The sequence below is a fragment of the Bolinopsis microptera genome, chromosome 5, assembly GCF_026151205.1.
Source record: "Bolinopsis microptera isolate Bmic1 chromosome 5, MBARI_Bmic_1.0, whole genome shotgun sequence".
NCBI classification, from domain to species: Eukaryota; Metazoa; Ctenophora; class Tentaculata; order Lobata; family Bolinopsidae; genus Bolinopsis; species Bolinopsis microptera.
Window position 1 is genome coordinate 12,879,820 of NC_087076.1, and position 22,690 is coordinate 12,902,509.

The 22,690-nt window shown below is 37.8% G+C and overlaps 2 protein-coding genes across 7 annotated transcripts in view; one reads left to right on the forward strand and one right to left on the reverse strand.

The window, feature by feature from the left end:
• The window catches only part of LOC134815976 (uncharacterized), a 578,562-nt gene that overhangs the window by 353,301 nt on the left and 202,571 nt on the right, over positions 1-22,690 (reverse strand). The window lies entirely within an intron of this gene.
• Positions 4,087-22,690, forward strand: part of LOC134816052 (transient receptor potential cation channel subfamily M member 2-like) — a 52,875-nt gene continuing 34,271 nt past the window's right edge. For 2 of the 6 annotated variants that reach the window (XM_063824772.1, XM_063824773.1), the window contains exon 1: positions 15,159-15,230. In XM_063824772.1, the coding sequence (XP_063680842.1) occupies positions 15,195-15,230 (36 nt within the window). In that variant the 5' untranslated portion in view covers positions 15,159-15,194. Of the gene's footprint in view, positions 4,266-15,158; positions 15,231-20,313; positions 20,441-22,133; positions 22,412-22,690 lie in introns of those variants that run through there. The other 4 variants (XM_063824766.1, XM_063824767.1, XM_063824768.1 and 1 more) reach the window with 3 other exon arrangements.

The window sequence follows — 22,690 nt, forward strand, 5'->3', positions numbered from 1 at the left end:
AATGTTTTTGATTCGTAGAGTAGAACCTTCGCTATTTAGCTATTTCTATACGAGGGTGGCTATCGCATTGTGAAAGAGATAACGTGCTAAAATATCGTCCTGTACGGGCTCTAGCATGACACATGCTAGTAACCTTTAGTAAATCCGTCTTTCTGTCTGGAGAGTCTATAAGTGGTGTCATAATCATATCTTAATTGCAGCAAGTTATTGTAAAATTCTCGAAAAAACAGTTTTCTATACCTTTCCTTTACTTAGCTTTCTGATTTTACTGACAATTTCATCTTTTCTGAATTATGCAGGATCTTTATAATGTCGTTCAGGGATAAGTCACATTTGAAAATAATATGATATTTGTTTACTGTCGATACTTTGCCAGGGAGTAGTGGCACATTAATGGAAAATTACGGTCACTCCCAGATATTACTGGTAATACGTCGATACCAAGGTACAGCGAGTCGGTACTCCCTTGCAATACAATACTGACATTCCCATATTTCATGGGCCCTATCCCTGAGGACGTGGAGACTTCGGTAGAAATAAATGGAATGTAATAATAAATAATAATGGGTTTTATGCTCTCGTCGTGAAAAATCATAAAAATGTTTGGGCGTCTTCATTTGAGCGTCTTGAATAGTGATCTTTGTTAATTATAGTTTTATTTTTGGAGTACAACTTGCACTTTGCTGCTGTCGCTTGGAAATGTTGAATATGCAGTAGGTAGCTCAGATGATAAATAAATTTTGGTATACAAGAACTGTACAGTGGAATATACACGATGCAGTACTCATACCATGAACATACGAAGCATTTGGTCGATGACCCCGATAATGATGATCTGTTTAGTGCCAGACATGCAGATCAGGTAGCGAGAGCTACAAACAGTGTTTTTAATGAAATGTGTCATGAACTGGATGTTAAGGAATACGGAGATCTAGTATTGAAAAACCTGAACAAGCGATCAGTTTCGAAAGAAAAACTGTGTGATTGGCTGCAAACTGTTTGCTTCATTTTGAATCGTTATGCAGCTCCTCATTTCCAAATGGCTGCGGAGAGAGTAGATAAACAGAACATTTCATTAATCGCGGAGCAGAAAACTGTCATTGATTTGCAGAAGCAGCTCATTGGAAAGAAGGACGAAGAACTCAAGTCTGTCCAAACAACTGTGCAGACAGAGATGAAATCATATTCTTCTGCCCTGAAGAAGACTTGTGCAGCTGCTCTTACGCCAAAGAAGATCTGTACTGCAGTTAAGACAATAGCTGAAAAGGATGAAAGAAGCAGAAACGTCTTAATCTACGGAATAAATGAATCCGACGGCGAGAAGTTAGAAAAAAAAAGTTGCTGAAGTTCTTGGTGAGATAAACGAGAAACCTTCATTTCGTGACTGTTGTAGAGTTGGTTTGAAGAGAGCCGGCACATTAATACGACCAACTAAACTATCTCTAAATAGCTCTGATATGGTTACTCAGGTGCTGCGAAAAGCGAAACTACTACGCACAAAAGAGGGCTATAAAAGTATCTACATTTGCCCAGACAGATCAGTGGAAGAAAGGAGAGCTTACAAGAAGCTCTGGGAGGAATTGAAAGAGAAGAGGAAAGCAGAGCCTAACAGAGTTCATTTCATAAGGAACAATAAGATTGTCAGCTCTGATAAGAACAGTGTATCAGCCTCGTCTGAAGAAATTTGAACTGTTTCACATTCTTCACCACACATTTATTTTATCACAATTTTGTTTCACACTTTTAAAAATCATATCGGGGCCATATAATTGCGGGCACGTTTTACTGTGCAGTACCGTGTTTGGTCTCCCGTCAGATTTTACAGACGGGGGCAATAATTTATTCGAGTTTATTTCATACGTTGTAATTGCTGTACTCTGTAAAGTTTGAAAAGTATTTAATAAAAATTAAAAAAAAAAAAATTTAACCTACAAAATCAATCGTTCTGTTGATATAATTATAAATTTTGTCAGACTTCAGAAAAATCAATCTTGCTCGCAAAGATCCACATTGAAAGTGAGCATCTGAATGGCTTTGCTGTTACCATAGTTACTAATCCCTCCCTTTTGCGTGATGAACATCTCCTGTAAACAAGTAGGAGCTATTTGATATCCATAACGAAAAATGAAAGGTGTTGACATGGTAATATTTTGAATTATTTGTATTACTGTTACATTATTGTTTAACAATAAATTGCAAGTTTTAGTTTTACGTTCAGTCAAGAATTCAGGACATATTCCAGTGCTACAAATACTTGTTGTGTTCCCTCCCCATCATTAATCTTGTCACATTTTATTCTTAGGATATATATTGTGTAAATCTTTGCCAGACATTTTCTGACCTGTCTCTTGCTCCACACATGGTCCCTCCTTTTGACCGGACGTGAGACAAGTGAATCTAATGCTTACTCGACATGACCGGACTCAACTTTGAAGTTACAAGTTTCAAGCGGATCATAGTAATGGTCTTTAGTCATCCTAACAGCATGCTTTGACACACGCTCGGCGTGTGCCTGTCGAGTGCCTGCGCAAGCTGCTCTATTAATTTCAGATATCAGCCCGATCGTGGGGTGCCCTTCCCCAGATGGATAAACATAAATAGCATATTCAGTTTATTTGTGGAAATTCAATCAAATAGATTGTAATGATGCACAGATCACATTCTTAAAGCCCATATCCTATTTTCGGTGATTAGTCCTCACTGTCTTTTCAATTCGGAAGAAAGCTCATTTGATAAAGCACCTTGGCTGCAAAGCCTACTGGTACACATACTCCACATGGACTTAGCATATAATAATCACGTTTTTATTCATTATTTTACAAATAAATAAATAAATTGTGGCATCCCTGTAAGGCAAGATCCTTCATCTGACTCGATGTTAAATTTTGCTGAAAAATAGCTTTTCAATTATAAACATAACGACGACTCTTTGGTTTTGAGCTCTAGTTCCTAACTCAAACTGCATACGTAAATTGGAGCGTGCTTTTAAAAAAATTTCAGCTGAACTTCCGATGGTGAGCTGATAATGATATAACGATACTATGGAATATGCATACTCAATGAAATTCGATCAAGTCACCAACAAAAATCAGGATGTTGGTTTGTCGAACGGCTCAAACCCATGTCCTGTTTTGTCATAAACAAATTTATCATAAACAGTGAAACATCTAACTCAGGATTATTTTAATCCAGATTAAATTACCAATTTCACATTTATTGAGGAGATCGTTTTAAAATTGAATACTAAATCTCGGACTAGCTAACTACCGGGTAATTTGGATTTGTTAAAAGTTTGCAGTTTTATTGCAGTTTGTCAACACGCCCTGATTGCAACTGGGTTCTACAGAAAACCTGGATTTTTCTGTTGGGTGGATAAATATAATTATGTCTTCTAATTACTCATATTTCTTCAATAAATTAAGACTAAGGACTATAACTTAGGTGATTGTCAGTGCAACTGCAAGACCTGGGAGCAATTGTTCAGTTTCTCCTTAGAAACCTTAGAAACCTTAGAATTTGCACCTGGGCTTACGAGGATATTATGTGCATTGCATTAATGTACATAATACGATTTACACAAGTATTTTGAAAGCTCCTGCTAAAACAAACTTTTCGTACCACTTATATGTTTTATAAAGGCCCCCTCCAGGTACTTGTATTATGGCTAAACGTGTCACGTAGTACTAGTACAGGCAACTGAAAGTCGTTCATATTCCTATTTCTTAGTACTGTAAAATATTAGTATTTATTTTAGTTGTTTCTCATTATGTTGTAACCGTATTGTAATTATGGTTGTTTCTGATATACTGGATTCGTAGTAAATATACCGAAAACTTTTAAAAATTTGAATTTGTATACGTTTTATCGGACTTATTGAGTAAACTTATTGGGTCATTAGCCATACATTATAGAGCATACTATTTATCGAGAATTTGCACTTTGCATATTATTAATATTATTTGATAGAGTTTGAATTACTTCAGTTCTTTAGTACTTGGACTATGCCCTCATGAAATAATCCCCGATTTGAGCTATTTTGAGCCTCACTTGTTTCACATAATCTTATACACCTTCTCGCATAGTGTTGAAAGTCCCCCCGAGTGGTCTCTGGTATGTACGTAGTACGGGACCCCAACAACTCGAATCCTCGGAGATCAACACTCGACACAGACACCAATAAACCTGAACAAATAGAACTGATAAACAAGAAGAAGAAAAAGAAGAAATTCGGAAGGAAGAAGCATAGATCTGACGACTCGGAAGAGGTAAGACTTACAGTTTCAATAATTTCAAGTAGTTTAATGATCTGTAGATTAGATATTGTCATATTAGTATATTTTAGTTATCATGAAGATATGAAAAGAAGTATTTTTGACTCGCTTGTGACTCTACTATTTTTTGGCTAGGTTTAAACCTGGTTACAACACTACAAATATATTACTTTATTGGGGTGATAATTCCTTGTGGATGGATGTAAAAAGCCGAAAACAGTCGAGTCACAAGCAGGTCACCTCGATATACTTCCTTTCATGTCTTCATGATCACTATTCATCTTATGATTCTACAACCATTGCTACCATTTCATTTTTTAACTCAACGTCAGGCTTCTCCGATCAGTGATCGGCGGCGGTGTTGACCAAAATAACACCAGCGGCGGCGGTATGAAATAAATGTCAAGTAAATTTCGGTTTATCGTGCAATTAACTTTGTCGAACCACCTCAGTTTTGCTATTCAGTAAACTGTGTTCAAAAATAAAATTGATACGCAAATATGTTCAAAGTTTAAAAGAAAATAAAAGGTGCAGTAAGTCCGATTACATTTTATAGGCAACAAAATAGTAATTTTTGGAGCAGAAAAATGCGTACTTAGGTTTTTGACATTTATTCGTGATCTTTGGCTCATATTAAGTATCAGCCCTGCTGCTGACCAGATCCTTTTTTAGATTGAAACTTCGTGGACTTTGGTTTTTTGTCGTCGTTCTTGCTTTCTTCTTTTCTCTCTCCCTTTGACTTACAAATAAGAGGATCTGCGTTGTCTTCATGTATTAGGACGTAATCTTTGAATTTCACCCGAACACATTCCAAACACTTTTTAAGGAATTTTCCCAAAAACACGAGATGTCTGCCTTTACCCATTTCCCGTGTGGTCTCGAGATCCAGGGGAACCTTTCTTCCGCACATTGTTGCACTGAAATCAGCACGCTTTGGCATCACATCATTTGACTTAGGAACATCTTCAAAATATTCGTATATCCTTCCGAGCTTGACGTATCTTGCATCGAATGTTATGTAAAACTTTGTTAATCCAACGTGTATTTCGATGTTGTAGAATTGCAGAAAAGGAGGGTCATTGTTGTGGCAAAACACAGCGGCGGCTTGGTTTCTGGAACAGGGAAAATGAGTTTCCGTCGATTTCCAGCATGTGTCATCAATTTTAATATTGTTGGTAGCGTTTAGCATCTGTACGCCCAGGGTGGTATTTGTATGTTCAGCATCTTTGTCAAGGTGGGCATGTGCCTTTCCAGGATGGTGTATGAGACTAGATGCACGGAAACAGTGGAACCGCCTGGAATCGTAGTGAACAATTCCATTCTCACGAAGTTTCAATTCAAGTGGATCCTCAGTCCTCCCCATCAATATGTCCCGAAAAGCAAGTGTGCGACTTTCTAAACTTATGGAGGTTCTACGACCAGTTTTAAACCCGTGCAATTGACATACATAAATGGCGGTTCGATCATTAAATTCATCATCGCATATGGGTTGATAACCGCCGCTGATCACCATGAGGGCACCCTGCTCGTCACGTTTCATCAAGCTCATACGAAGATCTTCTGGCTTTATAATTAAAGAAGACGCATCCTTGTTGGATAGTTCTAGAGCATCGTATTTCCTCAAGGATTTTATGTATAACTCATAGGGTACGTCAGGAGGTTCTAAGGTCTCTACGTCCATGTGTGACTGTGAGACGTAGCTGGGGACGCTTCTTTGGCAATCGCAGGACTCGTCATATTGAGGAGAATATGTAAACTTAAACGTATTTGGATAATAATTTTTGAGGGTAGAATACATTGACATACCACCCCCAATATACCAATCACCTGCAAGTCTTCCATCGTTATCATTATCCACTGCTGCTTTCCATCTAGACGGCTTCTCCCGCCTTTTATTCCTTCTATGTTCACGAACAGAAAAATCAATAAAAGCACTGAAATTAATTTCCAGTAAGTACCTCGCAGCATCACACTATCTGAACTGGAGAATATTTTGATACAGCGATCGTCCGGAGTGCAACACAAGTATTTAGCGAAGGAAATAATTAAAAGTTAAATTAAACTTGAGCTCGATCCTAAATCCTACTCGAGTAGTGTGGACAACGAGCATCGATTTATTTTTCATCAGGATTTGGGGCTCATTTTCAAGCAAACATCATATTCATAACATTACTAATATCCAAATGACATGAATCTGACTGAAACTGAAAGCTCGCGTAATGAAGACCATTTATTTGAATGAGATGGAAATATTTAAAGTCAACAAATGGATGTTATTTTAGATAATGGATGAAGTTATAGGTAAATTACTGAAACAAATGTCGCTCCAAGTAGAAATAGGCGATTTCGAAAGCTGAACATCGAAAGGAACCTCTGAACTCTTACCAGCAGCTATGAGGTGGTCGAGTTACAAGCAGGTCACCTCGATATACTTCCTTTCATGTCTTCATGATCACTATTTATCTTATGATTCTACAACCAGTGCTACCATTTCATTTTCTAACTCAACGTCAGGCACTCAGGCTTGTCCGATGTGGTTCAAGTGATCGTCGGCGGCGTTGACCAAAATAACACCAGCGGCGGCGTGAATAACAAATGTCAAGTAAATTTTGGTTTATGATCGTGCGATTAACTTTGTCGAACCACACTAGTTTTGCTATTCAGTATTCAGCAAGCTGTGTTCAAAAATAAAATTGATACGCAAATATGTTCAAAGTTTAAAAGAAAATATAAGGTGCAGTAAGTCCGATTACATTTTCTAGGCAACAAAATCGTAATTTTTGGAGCAGAATAATGCGTACTTAGGGTTTTTGACATTCATTCGTGATCTTTGGCTCGTAAGTATCAGCCCTGCTGCTGACCAGATCCTTTTTTAGATTGAAACTTCGTGGACTTTGGTTTTTTGTCATCGTTCTCGCTCACTTCTTTTTTCTCTCCCTTTGACTTACAAATGAGACGATCTGCGCTGTCCTCCGTTATTAGGACGTAATCTTTGAATTTCATCCGAACACATTCCAAACACTTTTTAAGGAATTTTCCCAAAAACACGAGATGTCTGCCTTTACCCATTTCCCGTGTGGTCTCGAGATCCAGGGGAACCTTCCTTCCGCACATTGTCGCACTGAAATCAGCACGCTTTGGCATCACATCATTTGACTTAGGAACATCTTCAAAATATTCGTATATCCTTCCGAGCTTGACGTATCTTGCATCGAATGTTATGTAAAATTTTGTCAATCCAACGTGTATTTCGATGTTGTAGAATTGCAGAAAAGGAGGGTCATTGTTGTGGCAAAACACAGCGGCGGCTTGGTTTCTGGAACAGGGTATATGAGTTTCCGTCAGTTTCCAGCATGTGTCAGTAATTGAAATATTGTTGGTAGTGTTTAGCATCTGTACGCCCAGGGTGGTATCTGTGTGTTCAGCATTTTTGCCAAGGTGGGTATGTGCCTTTCCAGTATGGTGTATGAGACTAGCTGCACGGAAACAGTGGAACCGCCTGGAATCGTAGTGAACAATTCCGTTCTCGCGAATTCTCAATTCTAATGGATTCTCAGTCCTCCCTATCAATATGTTCCGAAAAGCAAGTTTGCGACTTTCTAAACTTATGGAGGTTCTACGACCAGTTTTAAACCCGTGCAATTGACATACATAAATGGCGGTTCGATCATTAAATTCGTCATCGCATATGGGTTGATAACCGCTGCTTATCACCATGAGGGCACCCCGCTCGTCACGTTTCATCAAGCTCATACGAAGATCTTCTGGCTTTATAGAAGACGCATCCTCGTTAGATAGTTCTAGAGCACCGTATTTCCTTAAGGATTTTATGTATAAATCAAGGGGTACGTCAGGAGGGTCTAAGGTCTCTACGTCTCCGTGTGACTGTGAGACGTAGCTGGGGACGCTTCTTTGGCAATCGCAGGACTCGTCATATTGAGAAGAATAAGTAAACTTAAACGTATTTGGATAATACTTTTCGTGGGTATTATACTTTCCCATTCCACCCACAATATACCAACCTGCATCGTTATCGTTATCCACAGCTTCTTTCCATCTGACGGCTTCTCCCGCCTTTTATCCCCTTCTATGTTCACGAACAGAAAAATCAATAAAAGCACTGAAATTAATTTCCAGTAACTATCTCGCATCATCAAACTATCTGAACTGGAGAACATTTTGATACAGCGATCGTCCGGAGTGCAACACAAGTATTTAGCGAAGGAAATAATTAAAAGTTAAATTAAACTTGAGCTCGATCCTAATAGAGTAGTGAGGCCAACAAGCATCGATTTATTTTTCATCAGGATTTGGGGCTCATTTCCAAGCAAACATCATACTATTACCAATATCCAGATGACATGAATGGAAGCTCGCGTAATGAAGACCAATTATTTGAATGAGATGGAAATATTTAAAGTCCACAAATGGACCTTAATAGAGGGTTAGTCAGTACACGTGTATTTGTAACTTTAGATAATGGATAGGTTATAGGAAAATAACTGAAACAAATGTCGCTCCAAGTAGAGAATATTTCGAAAGCCGAACATCGAAAGGAACCTCTGAACTCTTACCAGCAGCTATGAGGTGGTCGAGTTACAAGCAGGTCACCTCGATATACTTCCTTTCATGTTTTCATGATCACTATTCCTCTTATGATTCTAAAACCAGTGCTACCTTTTCATTTTCTAACTCAACGTCAGGCTTGTCCGATGTGGTTCAAGTGGTCGGCGGCGGCGTTGACCAAAATAACACCAGCGGCGGTGTGAATAACAAATGTCAAGTAAATTTCGGTTTATGATCGTGCGATTAACTTTGTCGAACCACACTAGTTTTGCTATTCAGTATTCAGCAAGCTGTGTTCAAAAATAAAATTGATACGCAGATATGTTCAAAGTTTAAAAGAAAATATAAAGTGCAGTAAGTCCGATTACATTTTCTAGGCAACAAAATCGTAATTTTTGGAGCAGAATAATGCGTACTTAGGGTTTTTGACATTCATTCGTGATCTTTGGCTCGTAATTATCAGCCCTGCTGCTGACCAGATCCTTTTTTAGATTGAAACTTCGTGGACTTTGGTTTTTTGTCATCGTTCTTGCTTTCTCCTTTTCTCTCTCCCTTTGACTTACAAATAAGGGGATCTGCGTTGTCTTCCTTTATTAGGATGTAATCTTTGAATTTCATCCGAACACATTCCAAACACTTTTTAAGGAATTTTCCCAAAAACACGAGATGTCTGCCTTTACCCATTTCCCGTGTGGTCTCGAGATCCAGGGGAACCTTCCTTCCGCACATTGTCGCACTGAAATCAGCACGCTTTGGCATCACATCATTTGACTTAGGAACATCTTCAAAATATTCGTATATCCTTCCGAGCTTGACGTATCTTGCATCGAATGTTATGTAAAACTTTGTTAATCCAACGTGTATTTCGATGTTGTAGAATTGCAGAAAAGGAGGGTCATTGTTGTGGCAAAACACAGCGGCGGCTTGGTTTCTGGAACAGGGCAAATGAGTTTCCGTCAGTATCCAGCATGTGTCAGTAATTGAAATATTGTCGGTAGCGTTTAACATCTGTACGCCCAGGTTGGTATTTGTATGTTCAGAATCTTTGTCAAGGTGGGCATGTGCCTTTCCAGGATGGTGTATGAGACTAGATGCACGGAAACAGTGGAACCGCCTGGAATCGTAGTGAACAATTCCGTTCTTGCGAAGTTTCAATTCTAATGGAATCTCAGTCCTCCCCATCAATATGTCCCGAAAAGCAAGTTTGCGACTTTCTAAACTTATGGAGGTTCTACGACCAGTTTTAAACCCGTGCAATTGACATACATAAATGGCGGTTCGATCATTAAATTCATCATCGCATATGGGTTGAGAACCACCGCTGATCACCATGAGGGCACCCCGCTCGTCACGTTTCATCAAGCTCATACGAAGATCTTCTGGCTTTACAGAAGCCTTATCCTTGTTGGATAGTTCTAGAGCATCGTATTTCCTTAAGGATTTTATGTATAACTCAAGGGGTACGTCAGGAGGTTCTAAGGTCTGTACGTCCATGTGTGACTGCGAGACGTAGCTGGGGACGCTTCTTTGGCAATTACAGGACTCGTCATATTGAGGAGAATATGTAAACTTAAACGTATTTGGGTAATATATTTCGAGGGTATTATGCTTTGGCATTCCACCCACAATATACCAATCACCTGCAAGTCTTCCATCGTTATCGTTATCCACTGCTGCTTTCCATCTGGACGGCTTCTCCCGCCTTTTATTTCCTTCTATGTTCACGAACAGAAAAATCAATAAAAGCACTGAAATTAATTTCCAGTAACTACCTGGCAGCATCACACTATATCTGAAGTGGAGAATATTTTGATACAGCGATCGTCCGGATAACAACACAAGTATTTAGCGAAAGAAATAATTAAAAGTTAAATTAAACTTGAGCTCGATCCTAAATCCTAATAAAGTAGTGTGGGCAACAAGCATCGATTTATTTTTCATCAGGATTTGGGGCTCATTTCCAAGCAAACATCATACTATTACCAATATCCAGATCACATGAATCTGACTGAAACTGAAAGCTCGTGTCATAAAGACCATTTATTTGAATGAGATGAAAATATTTAAAGTCCACAAATGGACCTTAATAGAGGTTTAGTCGATTGGACAGGGGTCCGCGAACATGGCGTTGAACATGGTTGTTGACAACACCATGACAACACCATGACAACACCATGACAACAACATGACAACACCACGACAACAACATGTCTACATTTAACCCGACACGATTTTCACGACTGTTTTTAAGTATGGCATTAAATACTTAAAACTTTAACAGCAAATCAGACAGCAGGCGTGTCAGAAATCAATAAGGAGCCATTTAAAGTTAAAAATATTTGAATTGTGCTAATTATATAGCCTCTACGCCGTAACGAAACCGTTACAAATGCGACAAATCTTCAACCGACAAATGTGACAACCATCTACCGCAACACCATGACAACACCATCTACCACAACCTAGCAAACATACAACCTTTCCACACTTCGCTGTTCATTACCGTTAAAAATATAACCGTTTGTTTTGCGCTTACCGATGTTATAACCGAATATTGGGTCAGCCCGCAGATTGAATATTACACAAATAAATTTATCCGTTCACAAGATGAAACAGTTTAGTGAGTATCCTGAAGTTTTACGGCTGTCTAAATTGCAAAGCCTGCACGAGATTACTAAACTCTGAAACTTTAAAGTTGCACACTGAACTCTACCCTCCAGTTGCGTACACACGATTAATAAGTTAATACGCTGCTTTCACGACCTAATTAGAACCAGTGGTCGGTAATCAGTTCCTCTGTCTGGACCATGTTTGGTTCTTCTCCAGTGTACAACTCAGTTCCTGTTTCTTTGTCTGTGATGATTATTTGAGTATGTTCCACAGTCCACTTGACACCCCATACCAGTCATTTATCATTTGGAAGGTATTTTAAGGTATATTTTAAGGTGCTTGAGGTATTTTAAGACTCCAGGAATATTTCTTCGCCCCAGATGGGTTCAGTAGCATGGGAGATATTAATTCTTTTCATGCAAACAAGTGAAAACGAATCTTTTATGTCATGTATCCAGGGTTTGGACTGGAATTGCCCGCTTAAAGAACTTCCATCGCGTTACATTACATAATTTTCTGAAACATATATTACATTTACAATAAATTATGCAATATCACAACATTACAATCAACAAAATAAATTTACTCCAGTGTACAACTCAGTTCCTGTTTCTTTGCCTGTGATGATTATTTGAGTATGTTCCATAGTCCACTTGATCACACATCCCATACCAGTCATTTATCATTTGGAAGGTATTTTAATGTATTTTAAGGTATTTTAATGTATATTTTAATGTGCTTGAGGTATTTTAAGACTCCAGGAATATTATTTCGCCCCAGTTGGGTTCAGTAGCATGGGAGATATATCTACATTAGGAGCGATGTACAAATAAACTGCGCTTCATCGTCATGTTTCAAGCGTTTTATTTCTTTAAAATTTGTTATGAGTTTTTTATCGAATTAGTTTTCCATAATGCCAAAAATTGGATCAGCTAATCTTCATTCTGGACACTTATATAATTAAATAAACATAAAGTAAAATATTTACAGCAAATACTTGGAATGCTAAAAAACGAGACATTTCGCGGTTCTGAGATAGTTTATTAATCACAATTATCACGTTTTTTGTTTCCACATTAGGAGTGGACATACTCGAAAGAGCAGTCATGGCGTGATATTTTCTAATCGTTTAAACGTAACATCATGATTGCTACCTGCCAGCTAAAACACATACCAAACGTAAACAACAGATCGGTCATCTTGCCTTTAATTGATCTGTTCGCGGAATTTAAGAATTCGTGGAAATTTCGAACCCAAATCTAAGCAGTTTTGGCTCCGAATCTGCCCGAAAGAGGAGAAATGGTCAGCCGTCTAGGAAGCAGGGCTTTCCTAGTCTATACTATAATCCGAAAGATTATATCTTTGTAAGATTTGCGAGCGACATTTCGATCGGTTTGTTGTTATTGCGTTGTGTTTAAATATCAATAGTTCCCACAGTCAGACAACGAATGAGTTGTGTTTACTGCGAGCAACATTTTAATCGGCTGTATCTCGGTTGTGATATTTGTTGATGCGATAAACACTTACTAACAAAGAATACTATTAGCTGTGACCACGGGTTTTCTAGTTATTATATAATGAAGATGTTTATATTTATAGAATCTACAAATATTTATAGATAATAATATCATATTAACGAGTGATACTCGTAGAACATTTGTTCCAAGACCGCGCCGTCGATGAGTCCAACTCGGCGCGCGATTTGTTAGGTAATTAACCTACAATTATAATATTGTGCTACAAAATTAAGTTAGGAAATAACGAAGATGCGGGATCAATATAAGTAAATATAAGCTGTCTAAATATTTTATTTCTTTGACGTAGGCCTTTTCTTCTTTTCTTTTGGCCCTTTGTACTGTGTACATCCTTGTATCAATAAGAGTTTGTTGACAAGGCTGCGGTCTAAGATTAGGTGGGGGAACTGATGGACTGCTATCCTGAGCTCACCAATTCTTAAAATAAGATTTTTTAAATAACTTAAACGTTTAACCCTTAATACTGCAATGTTCATGCGGTCTAAGTGTCACTAACTTTACCTAGTATCATTTTCAATGAAATGCACATACGTCTAGCTAACGCCTGTTAGTCTGGCACGATTATTATTCCGGGTTCCCTAAATCCTGGAAATTAAAAGATTGAAGTTCAGCCTCATAACTAATCATATTAATGATGAGCTTGAGCGTTTATCTTAATAAAAATTGGGTTCTGTAATCTTGGAAGCTAAACGATTAAAGATTAACTCGATCTACCAAACTGATTACGACAAAGGAAGGTCGAAAACCCCCAAACTTCCAAAAATAGGATGTCGAATCTAGAACCTAGATTCGACATCCTATTGTTTGTAATAGTAGTAGTATTAGTATTATATGATCCGGCGTGTGCAGATGTGCAGGTGCAGCGTTATTTGGCCCTAATTCTCCAAGTTAATCAGATTTTTGTAAGAGTTAAAGTTAATCATGAGAGGAGGATGTTGTTGGCTAAGTTGATTTTCTGTATGGTGAGCTTCAAACCATCTCTCTGTGCTTTTACTTTGTTCTACGTGCTCTATACCAAGTTTCTATAATTTAAATTAAAAAACAGGATACGAAATTATTTTAGCATCTACGTGTTCTATACCAAGTTTCTATAATTTAAATTTAAAAAACATGATACGAAATCGTTTTACTTTTAGCATTTCAATAATAGTGCCTATAAGCATCTCCTGGTCGTTAGACAGAAGTGGTACTTTGAAAGTGATATCACGTCTATAATAGTCTACTCAGTTATAACTAGGGTACTGGGTATCAGTACGTGACTAGAAGTTCTATAACTAGGGTATAATACGTGACTAATACCGGACTAGTACCGGACTAGAAGTTCTAGTCACGTATTATAAAATTATAGTATAATACGCGACTAGAATTAGTACTAGTCCGCAGGGACAAAAGGAAATCGCGGCATGTACGAAATCGCGATTTTTCCCATTATTTGCGACAAATTTTATGTATAGTTTAATGTGTAGCCTGTTAAAAATCGCAGTATCGCGATTTTTGGCCAAAATAATCGCGAAATCCTTTTGTCCCTGCTAGTCCGGTACTGCAGATACCCATTACCCTAGTCTACTCAGTTATAACTAGAGTATAATACGTGACTAGTTCTAGTCACGTATTATACTATAATACGTGACTACAACTGTACTAATACCCAGTGCCCTAGTGATCACATCCGGTAGAATATCCTAATTTGTAACCGTATACTTTTCGGAAGTAGTAATTTCTATTTAAGTGTGAGCCAATCCTAACGACCAGAGTGTAGGGATTTGATGAGAAAAAGGAACTAGAATATTTTAAATAAGTCATGATCCCAAAGTGATGAAGTCAGTTTAAAGGCCTCGCGTCTTGATTGCTATTCTGTTTGCGAATTACGCGAATTTTATTTCTTCTTACATACTTTTATAGTTTGAATATTCTTGATATAAAAAAATTTCGTTTACACTTTCCAATCTACATGAATAGTCCTTTTTTCACAAAAGTCTTTGTCAGTAAATAATTTTTCTGCTGAATTAATGGTCAATTTTTAAATCTTGTCATGAGACCGCAACATTTCAAGATTTCAAGACTTTCGAATAAAAAACTATATCATATCATTTCCATGTCACATTTCCTTCGCAAACACATCATGAAACACCATATTATAAAATCAATCCTTTAACAAACCTACACAAATAGTAGGAAGTCTAAAGCCCTAAGTTTTGCTCCACATATCCATATGGGAGTGGGACGAAAGAAGTCTAAACACTCGAAGGTAAAGTCTAACCTCTCAGAGGGTAAAAATATTCATGTTCAGACTATGGGTGCATGTGATACGTTTGGGAGTTTTAAATTTGTCAATAATTGTGTTAACATATTGTATTTTTGATTTTCGGGGAGTTATTGAACTTAAAGTTGATATGTAGTGACTAATTTCTTATGCATGAGCTAACCAATTTTATGCATTGTGCAGACAAACAGCTTCTGAAAAACTCCAGTTTGTGTATAGCTAATGAAGCGTTGTCGCAAAACGGATTTTAGAAATATGACCTGGAAAACGGCAATAATTACTCTGTAACTGTATACGTTACTTGGGGCGTAAGTTAGTCACATACTTACGGTAGGTAATACTAATAGGTAATACAACTACAAGGTAATCAAGGTGAATGATAACAGATATAACAGGATCTTACCGGGTTCACTGATTACTCAGATTGGTATTTCTGATTTCACTCGCTCAAAACTCCCTCCATCTACGATCTTTGGAAAACTTCCAAATAATTGTTTTCGCGTGCTACTTACTAAGTTGCAAGAGTGTTGATAATTTTCATGAGATTTCGTACTGTGCGGACTGATCCCCCATTGAAATTAGGCACTAGAAATATGGCCACCGAAAAACTAAGTCACGTGTTTGAGACTACTCTTTAAGACAGAGTTGGGTCCGTGCCCCGTTTTCTTGTTTCACGTTCAGTTGTCGGATGGGAGGGCAATATTTGAACATATTTTGACCGGTTAAAATATCTGTAGAAATACGAATATTTGAAACCCTAACGGTATAAATGTCATCAAGTCGTGTTCTTCGTTTTGTTGTTCGGTATCCTTAAATTCAACTGAAACAAATTCCATAATGTCTATCTTAATTCATTCGGGTTAAGTATAGAATTTCTTTTGACTGAATGTTAACCATGGGTGCACTTCTGCAACCATGGTTGCATGGAAACTGTTGGAATGTTGAAAGCCAGGCAGAGTTTGGGACGTTGACAAAGTCGAGAAAGTTGTCCGGTTATCTTTATAGAATGTAAAACTAAGGGTTAGCCGGATCCGGTTCATCTGGGGTGAAACTGTACTTACAAATACCTCAACAAACCTGTAAATCTTAATTTTAATTATATAAACTATATATAGTTCAGTTTGACTTGAGTGTCAATTTACTTTCAGGCGATGAAAGTTGGTACCCACCTCCTGTATATCAATGCTCAAACTTAATAAACTTATACTCACTTATTGAACAGCTTTAAAGCCCATATAATATAAAGGCCCAAACTTAATTATAGACTTATTTACTTATTATGCAGCTTTAAAACTTATAAATCTAACTAATTTATAGCTGTGTGTTGACAAGCTTAATTAGTGAACTAGATATCAAATACCTAGAGTATCAGTAAGTTTTTATTTAAAACTCGGGGAGTCTGAAATTAAACAATACACGTTATATATTATATGTGTATAAGAAACCGTCAAAAAATGGGCGTGGCCGGAGGGGTCAGTTCCGGTCGAGTTGGAACGTAACATTTTTTTTGGTGCTTAGTTGGCCTATAGAGCAACTAATTAACATTGATTCCTGATTATTCGGAATAAAAATGTTTTGTGAACCACACTATTATATAACTGCTGCGTTCCTAGGCTGCCTTACAATGCACATTGTTGCAAACATGACACTGTTCTTTAAAGCCTGCACAGGCTGCAAGCACATACTTTAAATTACGTTAACCTAAAGTTTACAAATTTTGGTTGTGTGCACGTGGTAACAACAATTTTTAAAATCCAATGAAATGAATTGGACGATAAATACTTACTAATGTTAAAAATAAGTCAAAAGCAAACAATATTTTAACTTAAGGTCTAGGTATGTGCTTTGCCACCCTCGTCATGCAATAAGTATAAGTAAATAGTACTCAGTTTTAATATTAGTTAATACTATTACTTGTTTTAATACTTTCAACACTACTATTATAACTATACTATGTACAAAATAATTTGAGGAGGCTCTCTAAAGATGATATTTTATTCGAAGAATTCAAGATCCTAATCTGTGTATAATTCGCCTCTCCAAACAAATCTAAAGTAAAATAGTATTCAGTAAGTTGAACAGAAGATACCTTACGTTGAAAATTCCTTCTTAATGCTCAATGCTCAGTCTAAAGAACACCGGTTGTGCCACCAAGTTGGCAAATTAGTTAAAATTTTACTACCTCACTAAGTTACATGAACAATGAACATCTAATAAAGTAAGTCTATCAAAAGTTAAAACAAATGATGCCAGGTGGTTTAGTTTTGTAATGTCACCGTAATTCTTTTTCCTGTTATAAACAAGTAAAGAATAAGCGAGCAGCTTACTTTTCTAGTCCATATTATCTTCCGAATATTCTAAGTTGAAGAGAATTCTCATCAGCTGCTCAGTGACAGAAGAACACCTCAATACTGCCAAATTAATCTGCTCTCTATCTAAACAATGTGAGAAAACTTAGGTTTTACATTTCACTTAATTTAACGGAGGTTTTGTGTCGACAATGTGAGGAAACTGCCAGATTCCACGGTAAACCTGATTGATAGCTCGTGGAATGAGAAGTGATAATCTAGTGTTAACAGTTGCACATATTATTACATATATTACATATTATTTCATAGAGATCTCGAGATGCTTTAGAAACTTGCTGCCTTGAGAATTCTTGTTGGTGTTGACGCTTTGTGTTGCGCTCCAGGCGGCGGAAGAATTCGGAATGTGCTGAGAACGCGCGTTTTTATAACGTGCTGCTTTACTTCGGCAGAGCCCTTATCTCACAGTTACAAAGTTTTAAATCCCCTGTTAGTTACAGTTCTCAAAATACCAGCCATTTAACAGAGGGCATGAGGTTGTTCTTGGTGTTGGACAGTGGACGTTAAGTGCCAGGAACCCTACAATTTATATGGCTTTTGTTCTTTGTGCGTGCTGGATACGGGGAGAATAATAAAATCATAAACTTAATAATGCCTAAAAAAGAATTTTAAAATTGGATTTGCTGACAAGGATTACAAGGATCCAATAACGAAATGTCTGATCTCACCGAATAAACATCTGCTTCATAAGCATATTTGACATAGCAGAATTACTTTTTAAATAGAAGTGTTGAAAGTTAATAAATTTAATACTTCTTTGTATTTGTACTCATGATGCAGCCTGCAGCAACTCAAAATATATCTGACCTTGTCTGACGCAGACCTTGGTCACTTAAGCACAGTCCAATATACTAAATGTAGAAAGTTAAATGAAAATCAAATTAGACAGAGGCAGCTGGTAGAGGTAGTATCAGAGGCAGAGATAGAGAAAAAATAGGTAGATGTGGTGTGATTTTCACAAGCTGGTAAACTACCTGGTCGAGTAAGGAAGACTTTAAATTATCAAGTGCTGAAAGCCCCATTTTATGCCTTGGGCAGTAAATTGTGATGTGACAAAGAATTACTAACCTGGTTAACATCTAGCAGTCGCTATTAGACCTGAAATGTGTGGGTGCCAGGTGTTCAGTGATATGAAGGGGTGATTCGTGGAATAAGCCATACTTTAACTAACTCTGTACACGACTAGTATAGCTGGTATTGTTCGGCTGATTTACGGGCCTGAACTTGGTCTTTTGTTGGTCCTGAACGGCTTCTCATACTTATAGATCACAATGCACCGCGGAGGCTTGAGATCCCCCTGACATGACTGACACGAGACTCCTTCTTTTTTCTAGTGTTGATACATTGTACGATGCATTATTATAGCATTGTAAAGAAGCTTGTAAATTCCGTAATTTGAAATTTTGCGATATAATATGGGTTTTTGCGATATAATAAGGGTCCCACCAGCTGCTGAGTAACAATCTAAGACCTTCAAATTCCTGTGTGTCCGAAACACGATGATGACAATAAACACATGACAGCAATCGAAATTGTCCTAAACGGTGCTCATGTACTGACCCAGCCACGTAAATACTGTCAGTAAGGATTATTAGTCGTGTACAACAATTAGACTTGCAGACTTACGAGTAATTTATTGTACTTTTACATACACAGGTAGGTCACACTCACAGTGAAAGAGCTTGAACGTTTCAATACAAAGTCGTCAATTTATCGTGAAATAATTGTGCTAATTTTCCCCATGCCAGAGATAAATATTCCAAATCTCCGCAACTGTCCTATAGTCTTAACTTCCTATTAAATGCTATTTTGCTTCTGCCAGTAACTTCACATGGAGGAATGGCCGGGCCAATCAAAGTGTCGTATCCGTACTATCTGTTGACATGTGGCTGTAAGCTGCCCGTCGGGCCGTATTTTATGCGAACACATCACACCTCATTACGAAACTGACTTTGGACTGTGGAGACTCAGTACTCCACTTTACTATGTGTATTCGCAGCTTGTATCTCTCGTTAACTTGAATACAGTAAGAGCGGCAGAGCGCTCTTATGTTAGGCTTTACATTGTTGTTCACTGTTCAGTTAGTAGAAGTTAGTGTTACTTAGTGGAGGTTAGTGTTAGATAGTGGAGGCTTGTGTTATATCTTAAGAGGACTGGAGGTAGCCCTGAATGACGGGCGATGACAAGCTTCTGATGGTAGCTATAGCTCGGTCCTAGCTCGGTCATCCGCGCTCTTCCTGGCGTTCTGGCGCTTCCGGACCCAAAAATATGCTAAATCTTAGAAAATTTGACAACTTGATAGTTGCTTGCGGGCTTACGGTAGTCTTGTAGGATTTCGCATTTTCGCACGTCTCTCTAGAATTGTGTTGATGATCTCCGATTTCAAGATAGTTGCAGATTACTACCCGTTTTGCGTCTCAGTTTGCTCGTATATAATCTCAGTTTGCTTGAAAACAACCAACTAGCTATTACAATCGAAAAGTTGCAACAGTCTGCTTATTAACATTTGTTCTGATATTTCTCAATTCTGGTGAAATATGATATTGTACTGCTATACAGCCCAAATAGGGCCACATAATATAGGGCTGCTAATATAAGTAACTATAAGGCCCTGTATATATTGGTATGTAGCTCTATATTGGTATAATTATATAACATACCGTATAACCTTGTACTGATTCGTATTTGCACCTCTAAGCTAAAGAAAGCTGGATGGTAGAAGTAGCAGTGCTGATAGACTGATATTACTATACCGGGTGTGTAAAGATGGAGAAGTTACGGGGACGGGTCAGCAAGGTGGCTCACAGAGCCCACCTTAGGCCACAACCGGTTAGTACCTACCGTGTTACCAGCCCTTTTTAAAATGTTTACATTTATAGTGAATACCATTTACACATGGTAACATTTACGTTCGGTCACATTAACGTAACGATAAAGGAATTCACATTATTTCACCTTTGATAGATATACAAATATTTTATCGGTACAAAAATTTTGAAACACCCTGTACTGTGTTTAACCTATCGGGGTTAGAACAAGCCCAGATAAAAGAAGCCGCAATTCTCCGTCTCGTTATGCTTCAACAGCCAACAGGGGAAATATCTTAACTGTAACATTACATCTCATGATCGGACAGTACGTCTCATGATCGGACCACAGATAAGATTCAATATAGTTCCTCATCATTTTTCCTCGATATCTATTTGTATGCACCCGATGTTTAGTTGTCGTACAACATAACGGATATGTATTGGCTTCATGACTCTAAACTCTAAAGTCTAGTCTAAAGATGAGCTATTACCAACTTCACAGACTTTTTATATTTTTGAAAAAAGAAACAGAGTACAGCGTCTTACATTAACCTATTTCCAAAAGCATAATTTGCGAAAGACAGTGTATTTCGATATCCTCATGATCATAGTTGGGGAGTTCGGCAAATTGTTGTGAAAAATTCGCTGAATTCGGCACATTCTTTCAGTTCGAAAAAAATTCGGCATCTATATCTTCCTCATTCACTAAATTTTATCGAGTTCAGTTTGAGAAAATTAGTACAAAACATGCGACCAAATTGTTAATAAGAATACTGGAGTGACTAGAATTAGGTGAACTCATCAGCTTTAAGCTAGTCAATATGCAATAAGTTATTTTTACTTTATCGGCTAAAGGTCCGGTTACCGGTAATTGCTTCTAGAAGTTGAGTGCGTTTTCCCCAACTATATAATTGCAAAGTCCAAAGGCAACAGTTAAAGAAGACGTCGACATGGATATAAACACTGACTAAGCAGCCTTACCTCTTTTATAGACTTCAATTACATCCTATAGACAAAAAAGAGAAACTGTAACTTTGGAAAGTGCTTCTGTTGATAGTAAACAGTCCTGAAGCCTTACTGGCAACTTGAAACTTATCCGATTTTTGAATAGGGTACATAATACCCAGTTTGTAATGAAACTGGCCTCAATTAATGGTATCAAAAGCTGAGGAGATGTCAACACTAGCCTTGCTGAGGGGTCAGGGCTTCCCTTTGACGAGTTATTTAGGCTCCTTTGGGTTGAAACTATGTTTGCACAGCTATGGAATATAAATGCGCATGCATTTTGCAGGGATCTGTATTTAATGACCTATCCCAAAAAACTAACCGTAGATCATAGATTACTATTTCCTGTTACCATTGAAACTTCCCCAAGAATCACAAAAGTACTTCTTTGTGATTTTTAAACTTTAAACCTACTTTAGACGGTGTCCGTCTCTAGAGTAACATTCCTCTCACTATTTTAAGCTACTTGACGACAACATTCAGGCTTAGTGGAGGCTGTATTCGGGCCTGGTAGAGGCAACTTGGACATCTGATAACAAGCGCGGAGCAGGTCACCAGTAGGGTAGATGTTGATATGTATGACATAGAAGTTCAATTACTACAACCTCGATTATAATTCATTTTGTTGCAATAACAGAACGCTTTCCCTAAGTTGGAATGCTGTGCATTTAGAGTTTCGCTGCTTCGGAAGTTGAGCATTGTTTAAGAAACCCGTCCTTTTTGGTTGTGCTTGTGAATTGCTTGTGGAATCAAGATGGAGCCGGTACCTGAAGACACTGAAGCGGTGACACAGGAAGACAGTATGCCCAGGAGTTTGAGCAGGTCAGTCAGCAGGACCAAGATACGAGAACAAGCTAATCTGGTGGGAAGAAGTGTCAGCAGCCAGGCTAGCAAGAGTGCCAGGAGTCTCCGAGCTCCAGTTAGTGCTGTTAGTCGTGCTGGTAGGAGGGTCAGCAGGGCGGCTAGGAGCCACTTTCGCAAGCCGGTCAGTACTTTCGCAAGCCGGTCAGTATTACACTTTTTATTAGTCATGTTTCTATTAACCTTGATGATAAAGTTATGTGATGTCGGTTGGATAATTATTAGTTATGAGCTTATGAGCCCCATCGCACAATATTAACCATTCATCCAATTGTCAATAATATGAGAATTTGTTGCAACCAGAATGATTGCTTCTTTTAGCAACCATTCGTTATAATAATTGTAGGGAACAAAAATACTGCGGTTCAAAATTTCTGACCATGACTGCAAATAGGTCTTCACT